At 39.1% G+C, this 12407-nt stretch overlaps 1 protein-coding gene across 5 annotated transcripts in view; it reads right to left on the bottom strand.

Annotated features, from left to right (window-relative positions):
* USP6NL (USP6 N-terminal like) overlaps window positions 1-12407 on the bottom strand; it is a 230798-nt gene that overhangs the window by 35190 nt on the left and 183201 nt on the right. For all 5 annotated transcript variants that reach the window (XM_038397301.2, XM_038397294.2, XM_043498623.1 and 2 more), the window contains 3 exons: window positions 9733-9781; window positions 7533-7653; window positions 2771-2865 (listed from right to left, as the gene is read on the bottom strand). In XM_038397301.2, coding sequence (XP_038253229.1) covers window positions 2771-2865; window positions 7533-7653; window positions 9733-9781 — 265 coding nt within the window. The remainder of the gene's footprint in view (window positions 1-2770; window positions 2866-7532; window positions 7654-9732; window positions 9782-12407) is intronic.

The following is a 12407-nucleotide window of genomic DNA, read 5'->3' as shown; positions in this document are numbered from 1 at the left end:
ACAACAGGACTTGACATAACTGCTGCCATCTTGTGTATTCAGCCACCATTCCTTTGAAGTGAGAACACCACGTAGTCGGGAATAATTTGGTCTTTGCCAAAGCAAGCAGACAAAACAGCTGCACAGCTGCAGTGTTGCTAATAAGGACTGATAAAGTGACAGATTCATGAGAATGGGAGAGGGTGTGGATAGCTGACCTTGGATCTGTGATCATGAGGTTTTTTTTGCTGGAAATTGTTTTGCTGATAAGTAGAATTATGAGTTCTTTGTTGTTACTAGGAAAATTGTTAACCCACTAGAGGTTACTATAAGTTATGTGCTTTGTATTGAGCAATCTATAAAAAGATTACTTAGAGTGTACAATGTGGAGAAGTTCAGAGAGAGATTATGACGAGCTAGGAGACTGACATCCAACTTCCCAGTGGCTAGGATGAAGGCGGGCCACCAGAAACCTGCTGCTGACCACTCATCACCATCTTAGAGTTTGGGTAACTATATCTGGGGTGCTCTTGACTATTGTTATTTTAGATGTGTGCTTGGGATTCAATAAAAACAAGGATTTTTGGGTGAAAGCACTCTTGTGTGTACCAATCATGTAGCACATGGAGAAGCTGTGTCCCCATTGAATTATGTCCTGAAGCCGCTTAGAAAACAAAGACTATTTACCACAGTTTTGGGTTCAGAAAAACCCAGGTAACTGAGGAGTCTTTTGCGTCTATGGTATTGAGTCGAGAGGTTGAGGACTTTTAGGAGCCAGCTCCTTACAATGAGATTTGGGATTTTCCTTCATGTTCTGGGTGGGAAACTGGCAAAGGGATGGGGATTAGTTGGAACACAATGTCACAATAAATTTGGCTCAGGGAGATGAAATGACTTGCCTAAGGAAACACCAATGAATCAGTGGCACAGAGATAGAACCCAGACAGAGATAAAACCCAGCATGCTGCTCTAACCTTTAGGCAACATTATATTAAGTGTTCCCTAAATTTAGGCATTTATATTTTTAAAGGAACCTCAGTTTGGCCTCCTTTTCAGATTGTTGCATATACAAATGATTACGTGTGCAGAATTGTGTGCCACAAATGTAGAGTGTTGGGGTTCTTTTAGCTATAGGCTTTAGGAATGGGTCAAATAGCTTGACTGCCTTTCAGTGTATTTATTGTCATGTCTTGGAAGTTCAGACTTATTTCTGGGAAGAGTTTTTATACAGAGATGAAAGATGATCCTGGGGGTTCAGCAATAGGAGCTCTGTGTTCAATCCTCTGCCCTAGACCTCCTGCCTCCCACGGCTGGAGTGTGCAGTGGGGGCAGTGTAGGGCTGCCTATGATTGCACAATGCAGTGCCCATGGCAGGGGAACTCTCTGGCTGGTTTGGGTGGGGCCGGGGGGACAGAATGCCACCTTGGGTAAATCAAAATCTCCCTGGGCCTCAATTTCCTATCTGTAAAATGGCGATAGCAATCCTTTTGTTTATCTTGTTTCTTTAAACTGTAGTCTCTCTGTAGGGCAGTGAAATGTCTCCATGAGTGTATACAGCACCCTGCACAATAGGACCATGATCTCAGTTGGGACCCGAAAGTGCTACTGTAATACAAATCCATAAATAACAACAGCTGTAATTGTTCCCCACTGGGACCTGAATTATGGTGTTTGCATGCTGAAGTACCTTTAGATACACTCCTAGTCTTTTGACTGGTTGTCTGGAAATACCTTTAAAAAAAAAAAAAAAAAGAGGCAGGTCTCAGCTGGTTACTAGGGTGTCAGGTTACCTCTGGCCTGGGGAAGGAAGGGAAGAGGGAATTCTTCACTGCACTGCAGATTCCAGACACAGAGCCTTCAGGTAGTGACATCATTACAGAAAATGCCATTTATTCTGCCTTATCCTCCAAAAGGCCAATGAGAGGAAACTCCTTTTGGGATATAATGGGGAAGAAGCTGAGTGGTATCTGAGAAACAAACAAATTCTGAAGCAGCTCTGGAGCTTGCACCAGTCCCAGGTGGATGGGAAAGGCAGCTGGATGGAGACCCATGGGGAAGAGCTGAAAGTTAGGATCTCTGTGGTTGGTAAATATGTATTAGAGAAAATGATCCATAGAAACACAGACAGCAGGAGACTGGGAAAGAAGCAAAGGTTCTCCTGGGCCCAACAGTAGGAGATGCTGCACCCATCCTTTCTAGGGGACCCACTAACTGTTCTGCCCTGGGGCCCAGAATTGTCACTGGGCCTGCCCCATATATGCTTGTATGAGGCATAAGGATACACTGGATGCATGAGTTTGCCGAGCAGATGCTGCTAATGGAAAACCTCTGATCAAGGACTCAAGAGGTGCATGAGCACCTGATATGGAGCACCCATAGGGACACTACTCGAAGAAGAGTAAGTTGTCTGATTACAAAGTCTCCCTGGCCCAGAGGCACTGTGTGGTCAGTTCTGCACATGACAAATTCTTTACAAAGGCATTCAGTGCCCAGGGGTTTGCTAAATAGTAAAATCTTGAATTGCATTTACTGGGAACACAAATATTTTCAGGAAACCAGCACTCAGAGATGTGACTCCCAATCTGATTATTTTAAGAGCCCAATCAATGTCCCAATTCAGCCAATACTCCATGACTTCATTCATATAACATCAATAGGACTTTTGCCGGTTAGAACTCAACATCCATCCCCCAAATTCGTAGCATTCTAAATCTATAGATTGGACTGGACTGAAACAAGATGATTAGCTTTAGTGCAATAAATGCTACTTTTATCTGGCAGATTTACTTACAAAGTGTTGCTTAAGTTTAGACAAAAACTTCTTCAATATTTTCTCATGATGTTCTTGAAACCGCAACAGTTTTGGAAAACCAGGAACAAAAAAGCCTAGGAAAAGAAGAGTAAATGTGCAGCATGTAACAGGGATAAGTTTCACAAAAAAGTATCTAAAAGATATCTAAAGATTTAAAAATGTGTTGGTTTCAATTACACAAAGTTTCAATTACACTCAAAATAATTTACACAGTACATTTTACTAAACTGATGCAAGAATAAGTGTAGGCTTTATTGTTCAAGCTACTGTGGTAAAATCTCAACCATTTTCCTATTGCCTATTTTCAATTTAATAATAGTTATGATGGATACAAGCTGCATCGACTCTGATTTAGTCTGCACCACTATAAAAGCACATGGCAAGCAGCTTTTTTTTTTTAATGACAGATTCCAAAAAAGGTTAAAAACAGAAATCTGAAGCGTAGTTTTGCCCTCAACTGTGAGCACAGAAAGGCACCTTCTTAGCAAGTCTGCTCTCCATGTGTATTCACAGGGCAGACACAAACCACACAGCTGCCAGAACTTGTGCAGCAGCAAGGATAGAGACAGAGAATATTAGGCAGCGCTCCCCACACAGATGTGGAATTAATAAGGAGAGAGCGTAATTTGAAGACCATGGGCTTGTACAGTGAATCTAAGGGCATAGGTAACCTGCAAAAACTTTACTGGTGATACGTCTGAGAATGCAAGCACCCAAATTGAATTTCATTGCTTCAGTTGAATTTGCAGGGCAGGCAATGAGGGGAAAAAAAACACATTTCTACTTATAAACTGAGATAGCTGATATGGAAGTTAGTGAGGAAAGGTGGGTGAGGTAATATCTTGTATTGGATCAACTTCTGTTGGTGAAAGTAAGAAGTTTTTCAACTTATACAGAGCTCTTCTTCCTAATATTTTTTCAGCAAAGGTAGTCCAATAAAAGAATATTTCCTCACCCACCCTGCCTCTCTATTATCCAGAGACCAACATGGCTACAACACTGCAAACGACATGGAAGTTAGTGGCATAATAAACAAGGACCCCAAAATACTATTTTAACGGAACCAGTTTTCAGAATAGAATCAAATTTTAAAACCAAAAGATGCCTTCTGGCCACTTGCCAATTCAATAATTCAGCACGATATGCAGAGTGACTAAATATTCTCCTATCTCAGGATTATGGAACGTACGTTAATATAGCGACTCCTCTGTCATATGAAAAAAGGAATGTCTGATGTTACCGACATTCAGCTAAGCAAAATTGTTCTCTTTTTACGTAAACTGTTAATCAGTACCTCAAAACTAATTGCGCATCATTAATCATATTCAAAGGTACTGCTGCTCTTTCCCTTCATACACCAATTCTTTAGCCTGAATCTGGAAAATAGTTATGGAAATCCTAAGGGAAATAGCTTTCAAAAATCTAAATCATTTTCATGGTCAGCTACCTACATTTTATGATTTGGAGACTTCATGCCATACAGATGGAAAACGTTTAGGGTACATCTACACAGGGTGGGGGGAGGTGCACATGGCGGCAGAAAGAAACACCCCAGCCTCCTATTGGCAAGTCTCAGACCTCAAGTCAACTGACAGGACTAAAAGTAGAGTGCAGACATTCCTGCTTGGGCTGGCATCCAGGGTCTGAAACCTGACAAGATGGGTCTCAGAACTCCAGCTCCAGCCTGAGCCAGAATGTCTACATTGCTATTTTTAGCACTGTAGCACAAGCCCAGGTCAGTTAACCGAGACTCTCTGCCACATTTTGGATTATTCCCCCCCGCAGTGTAGATGTACCCTTACAGTCAAATTCATCCCTTGATTTCAGTGGACTTATACCAGAGGTTAGTTGGGTTGTGTATTTTGAGAGACACTTGGTTGCACTGGAAAAACAGTCTGAGTCCCCAGTCACAGGTGGGTGGCCGATGAAACAAAGTGCTTTATTTATTATAGGGAGGAACTTTTTAGCCCTGCTACTCTAGGCAGCACCTTTTTTTAATTGCACTATTCAGCCATCACTATCAGCCACTGATTTGAGTTCAATCCTTGAGGGGGCCATTTAGGGATCTGGGGCAAAAATTGGGGGATTGGTCCTGCTTTGAGCAGGGGGTTGGACTAGATGACCTCCTGAAGTTCCTTCCAACCCTGATATTCTATGATTCTATGATTTCAGAGGGTGATGTCTTGATCATGGGCATCAAGTGTGAGAGGAGACAGTTCCCTCCGGTTTAGAACTGAAACACATGCATAGCAACAATTTAGACTTGAAATAGTTTAAGGGCTGCTTTTTTAAAGATGTACACAGAAAGAAATGCAAATAGCAATGTGCATGCATACTTCACATAAATCAATTTGAAAGTTTACTCTTTAGCATCTTCAGTGTTTACAGTAATGCTTTCACTGCTGTAAATGGATTTTAGGTATATAAACTGAAGTGCATTTGGTTATTTGGGGGCGTGGGTATTATTCATTCAAACTATAGTTAAGGTTATATGTTGCATATCTATAAACACAGACTTCCCCACTGGGGTGTTGTAAGGCTTAGTTAATACTTCTAAAGCACTTAAGATCTTCCATTTGGGAATCTCAAAGTGCTAAGTATTTTATCAATCATGTTTTTATAGATTTTATAGCCCTGATAGAAAAGAATTTGCTCCAAGCTCAAACTTGTAAAGCAATAATTTGGCCCGGCCAGAAATATTTTAAAACAAATTTCATAAAATTAAATCCAGCCATTTTCATCTTACGCAGGTGATGGTAATGGTTTGCGAGGGGGAGATGGGACACACTTATTTTTATTCTATTCCATTTATTCCAGCCTGCTCATAGCACAATTGTTCATATATGTAAAAATGTGCATGCCCAGCACTGGCAGTAGTATTTGTTAGCTACCAGCTCAGTGCAGACAAGCAAAAAGATCATACACTCGTGACCATGAACACACACAGCAACCCTCATGGAGCTCCTTCACCATCTGCCAGTTGGGTGCACTTGCACTCACTGTAGCAGTATGAAATGACCCTGCAAAAGCTAATCGCTTTAGACATTTATTCTATGGGAGTTCCTCAGAGGCATCATGTTAAGAGCACAAATCCTAGGGCAAGAATCTCTCCTGACAACAGTGTGATGTGCACCAACATTTAGAATCTGGAGGACATTCTTTATCCTATTTAATAGTTTATAGAAGACTAGCTTTTGGCCCAAAACAGCATCCTTGGGTGGTGGTGGGGAAAAGCCTACAGGTGTACAGGGGTCATATGTACTACAGATGGATGAACTAGTTTGGAAAATAAGAAGAATGGATTAGTTTAGTTTACATTGGTTTGGAAAAGGTACAGAGAAGGACAACAAAAATGATTAAGGGTATGGAACAGCTTCTGTAGGAGGAGAGATTAAAAAGATGGTGACTGGGCTTAGAAGAGAGATGACTAAACGAGGCTATGACAAAGGTCTATAAAATGAAAAATGGTGTGGCGACAATGAATAGGGAAGTGTAATATTACCCTTCACAGAACACAAAAACCAGGGGTCACCCAATGAAATTAATAGTCAGCAAGTAAACACAAATATGAGGAAGTACTTCTTCACACAACACAAGTCAACCTGTGTGACTCATTGCCAGTGGATGTGGTGAAGGTCAAAAGTATAACTGGATTCAAAAAAGAATTAGATAAGTTCATGAGGAAAGGTCCAAGACAGTCAGGGCTGCAACCCCATGCTCCGGATGTCCCTAACCCTCGAACTGTCAGAAGCTGGGAGTGGATGACAGAGGATGGCTCACTCAATAATTGCCCTGTTCCATTCATTCCCTCTGAAACATTTGGCACTGGCCACTGTCAGAAGGTAAAGAACACATAGAAAATACTAAAATTTAAAAGTAACAAATAAATGGGAGAGAAAACACAATTATATTTAAGTAACAAAATGGTGGAACGATAGAATTCTGTGTGGCAGAGATAAAGCTTGCAACAGTTTACCCTTAGCTCAGACCATTGTGCCTACCTACAGCATTAGTTTTAACTGTGGATTTCCAGCTTTGCCAGTTGATCTCACAGCCATTTAACAGGTTTTTTTATATAATTTTCATTATTATTCTATTGCTATATAAATGTCTGCATAACCAAATTTCAACACTGCCAGGCAAAGATAACTACAGTAACTTCCATGAATATCAGCAATGAAGTCCAGAAACACAGTCCTTAGAATAAATACCTGTAAGTGCAGCATTTAACATAGAATAATAGCTTTATCTGCATTTTACAAGGCTCTGACAAAGTGGCATTTGTAACATTACTGTACAGAACAAATCAGTGACACTAAGAGCTGAAGCAGAGACACTGATACATTTAAAGTGACAGCTCTACGAGAACTTCTGGGTATTTTCCCAGAATAAATCACACACTCTCTCTCTCTCTCTCTCACTCACACACACACGAATTTTTTAATTGGACACAAGTAGAACAACATTAGAGGATGGGAAATTTTCATTGATGACTACTCGTAGGATATAACCTATAAAACAATCATATGAAATTGCAGATAAGTGTTAACCATATATATTAAGAGATTATTAAGCATCATTTGTACTGCAATAGCATGCAATAGCCCCACACAAGATAATGGCCCCCTTGTGCTAGGCACCGAACATACACAAATGGATATGGCCCCTGTCTCAAACAATTTATAATCTAATTAGGACACGTTTAAATTTAAATTGTACTACATGAGCTGAAATTCCATACCATGCATAGCATGTTTAGGACCTGAGAGTAGTTTCACCAGGGCCCAAAAGGCATCTTCTTCATTCATGTACATGAGGAGTAAAGCTGTGATCTGGCTCATTCCCTGACAGTATCCAACCTCCTGAAATGTAGAGGACAGGAAACATTAACTTTGTAAACAAACAAAAGAACTATTTATGTATTTTTTAACATGAGAAAATACACCATTTTTGGAATAAGCTCTCTAAATTTGGCAAACCCACATGCCCCTCAAATTTTCATGGTTAAAATTTTCCTTTAAACTCTATTACCATCGCTATTCAAAGACAAAACATATTCTACTAGAAGGGATAATTTACTGTCTTCCAACTGGTGCTTGAACTGGCTTTGTCTTTCATTAAAATACAGTATATTTGTACACTAAATACTTTATTTTAAAATGTTTGCATATAATTTATATGAACCTACACCCAGAACAGATGTGTTTTCTATTCTCCATGTGGAGCAGCACAATATATAGCAAGAAGATATTGTAGATACATAAACAAGCGAGACAGAGAAATCTCTCCTCTTATTCAAAAACTGTAGCAATGAGAAACAGGAAACCCCACAAGGCTACTGTACTAATATATTAACTCCTATGGTGGGAACCAGCAATAAGAAACATCAGACTGCTTAAGTAAGGATTATTACTGACTTTACAAAACCAGCTGCTAATGTATATTTGATGAGAAAGAGATAATTATTGAGAAAGTCTTTTAGACAGATGGGTTCATTGCAAGGACTTTGGCCAAGGAAGCCTTTTAATTTGCTTTAATGCCGAAAGATAAAAAGGAAACTAGCTAAGAAGTCTGAAACTGTGATATAAGAGAAAAAAAATACAACAAGCCTAAATACTAATCTTTTTCCACTTGTTTAAACACTGCCAATGTTTGTATAATATCCGTTGATTTTAAACAGCATCTTTCATGTAATATAAATTATTATTAGTTAATCCAAACAATGTGCTGTGGAAAACAAAGAAAGTCCCTGCTATCAGAGTTTTAACCCTAAACACCATACGATCAAAAATCTAGGGTACCTATTACATGACAGAAAACATAATTCTAGAATTAAAAACAGTAATATTAGCTTCTTCTTGCACCAAAAGAGAGAGCTTTCAATCTGGTGAGAGCAAAACTAAAACTTCTTTTAAATAGATATGATGCTGGAAGGGAAGCAAAGTGATATTTAATAAGAAAGATGACCTCTATATTTACTTATAATGAGAATAATCCTGCAAACATTTCTGCACAGACTCAGCTCTACATTACAGTCTCATTGACTTAATTAGAACTACTTAAGTGTAAAGTTAAACACAATTATAAAAATGTTTGCAGGATGAGGACATAATGTGTAAGCATAGAAGTGGACATCTGACATTTACATTACTTATGTTTTTTTATAGGCAACTCAGACTTAGATGCTACAAACCTGGAACATTTCTGGCACATAACATGAGATCTAAAAACCCCGTTCGGGAAAGCACCGCCATTCAGGATAGGAATGGAAAACTTACCTTACGAGAGAAGACTCAAAGAGCTTGGCTTGTTTAGCCTAACAAAAGAAGGCTGAGGGGAAGAGATATGATTGCTCTCTGCAAATGTCAGTGGGATCAAATACGAAGGAGGGAGAGGAGTTCTTAGTTAAGCGCCAATGTTGACAAAATAAACTGGCAATCAATGTATTTAGGTTTGAAATCAGACGAAGGTTTCTAAACATCCGAGGAGTGAAGTTCTGGAGCAGCTATCCCAGGGAAGTAGTGGGGCCAAAACACCTAACTGGCTTCGAGATTGAACTTGATACATTTATTGAGGCAATGGTATGATGAAACTCTCTACAATGGCATATAGCAGTAGTGGGCAACCTGCAGCCCACCAGGGTAACCTGATTGCAGGCCACGAGACATTTTGCTGATGTTGACCGTCCGCAGGCACCATCCCCCGCAGCTCCCAGTGGCTGTGGTTCTCTGTTCCCAGCCAATGGGAGCTGTGGGAAGCGGCGCCTGCAGGCGAATGTGCTGGCCACTGCTTCAAAAGCATTTGAACTCAAGCTCCCAACCCTACAACAGCCAGATTGAGCTGGCAACAGTTCAGATCTTTATGTATGTTGAGAAGTATGTTCAGCAACATTATTTAAAAGACCCATATTTTATCTTAAGTGTACATGAAACATGACTTACCGTATTATATATCGAATATGCAGCTAAAACATGGAATAAGGATTGTTGCCTGGAGAAACAAGACAGTAAGTAAATGAAAATATTTAATTTTTTTTTTTTAAACAAAACCATACAAACCAGAAAGCTATTGAATCTACTTTCTAGATATGTTTCTCTAATCTGTCTAATTTCAAAAATTTAGAGAACTATATTTCATAATCAAAACAGATGTATTATAATCAAACAATACTTACTACTTATAACAGTTTACATGTTCAAAGTACTTAATATCTAACTAATACATGTAACACCTCTAGGAGATAAGTGGGGAAGATATCAATTTTACAGCTGGGGAAACTGAGACATAACCTGGGTAAGAGTTACGTTTTCAAAGCATCCACTAGTTTTGCATGTCAGTACGGTTGCCAACCCTTCAGGATTGCCCTGAAGTAACCAGGAACTAAAAATTAATCTTTCATTAAAGACTGTCATATGATGAAACCTCCAGAAATACGTCCAACCAAAATTGGCAACCCTATGTGCCAGATTGAGATTCCTTGGACCTGATTTTTAGAATTGCTGATCAGCAGCAGCTTTTATTCATTTTAACAGGAGCTACAAGGGTTCAGCCATTCTGAAACAAAACAGGCCCAATGTGTCTTAAGCTGGGTACTCAAAAATTGAGGCACCCAGAACTAGAGACCAATTTTGAAAATTTAGTAGGCCTAAATGACTTTCCTGAGGTCCCACACACACATGCTTCCTTCACTAATTTCTTTTTGTTAATCTTTAGGTATATACTTAAGCAAAATATTCTGACAGTTTTGATTGCTCTTGTTTTAACAATGAAATATTGAACTTGCTTTTTAAACTATTTATATTTTAACCTACATTGCTTTAAATTCTTTTTAGCGGAACAAACTAAGAGCCGGTCTTCATCATGTTTGAGCAATTCTGCTTATCTTTTTCCACAGATTTTAGAACCTGGACCTGGACCAAACTCTCAGAGTGTCCATGCAAGGGAAGAAGCGTCTGAAGAAGTGGATTTTTTACCCACGAAAGCTTATGTCCAGGTAAATCTGTTAGTCTTTAAGGTGCCACCGGATTTCTTGTTGTTTCTGAGGTCCCACGGTGCATCAGTGGCCGACCCAGGAACAAGATTTGGGAGACTGACTCCTATTCCTGTGCTTAGTCTTACACAACTTGCTGACTCTCATACATGCTTTGAGAAAGCTTTGCCCTATTTAATAATTACTCTTCCTTTTTCTTTCTATATTACCCCATTGTGTTCCAATTACTATTTGTTAATATATTAAAATTGAAAGTGTGAATTCTGCTTCCTCTCCAATTTAGGAATTAAGTAATGTTGAGTGTAGAGTTGTGCAGAACTTTCATAATGAAATCCAAGACTTGATGGAACTGTGTGTAAACTTCAGTAAACAAACTTCAAGGTTTGTTCAGAATTTAGAGTCTGGGAATGTGAGCCAATATCAACCAAAACTAAAAACCACAGAAATGAAACTGCTGAATTTTGCACAGGCCTAATCAGTATCCTGCATCCCCAATGCATTCTTCCCTTTCCCCATCACTGAACCAAAACTTGTAAATGTCTTTTTACACTTCTGCTGACCGTCAACAAAAAATGTTAAGTTTTCCATTAATGGAGATGGGAGGGAATAATCTGTTAGCCTTGGAGAGCACTTCCCCAGGTCAATTAACAGTGTTTCCTCTGAACATGCTCACTGCATGATTATGTGAGTGGATACCACTTATTTATAAGTGTGTGTGTGTGGGTGTGTGTGAGAGAGAGAGATGGGCAAAAGAATGGAAATTGGACTTCAGTTTCAACCTTCCTTTAACTGATGAATGAAGATGAATTACTATGGTACTAGATATTAAACTTGAGTCTTATTTCTTTGAAAGGACAATTTCTGTCTTTCACTTTATTTGGTCTTTGATTGCATTGCGTGATTAACGCATGTTTATTTTCATTTCAAGAAAATTTGCATTTAACCACATATTTCTTAGTCATCCAACACAGACCCACTTCATAAGGAAAGGGGGGATATTTTAAAGACAATCTGCATTGGCAAATAAACAAAGAGCTGAGTAAAAGGCTTCATTCATATCTACAGGTGGGCTTCAAAAACAGATTGTGTTCTGCATTTTAAAATACTGCATCACACTGCATTAATTCAGTTTAAGAATTTTAAAACAAAAAAGAGCAGTCAGCTTTTTCTCAAGGTTTAATGTCAATGTACGTAAGAAACACTACACTTTCATATAAAGAAAAGGAGTACTTGTGGCACCTTAGAGACTAACAAATTTATTAGAGCATAAGCTTTCGTGAGCTACAGCTCATATGTCAGACACATGAAAATTATATTAAGAATACATTAGATTAGAAAATCTTGGTCTAATTTCTCCTGGGGTAAGTGGTCTAGGATTTAACTGAGCAAAGACATCTTTGCTTTTTAAACTATTTATATTTTAACCTACATTGCTTTAAATTCTTTTTAGCAGGACAAACTAAGAGCTGGTCTTCATCATGTTTGAGCAATTGTGCTTATCTTTTTCCACAGATTTTAGAACCTGGACTTGGATCAAACTCTCAGAGTGCCCGTGCAGGGGAAGAAGCCACCCTAACTTCAGAGCTGCCTTCAGAGAGTACAGCTGCAGAGCTTCCTGAAGCCAGG

Source organism: Dermochelys coriacea, chromosome 1 (genome assembly GCF_009764565.3).
Source record: "Dermochelys coriacea isolate rDerCor1 chromosome 1, rDerCor1.pri.v4, whole genome shotgun sequence".
NCBI lineage: Eukaryota > Metazoa > Chordata > Testudines > Dermochelyidae > Dermochelys > Dermochelys coriacea.
Note: the sequence above shows the minus strand (reverse complement) of the source record. Positions and strands in the feature narration are given on the sequence as shown.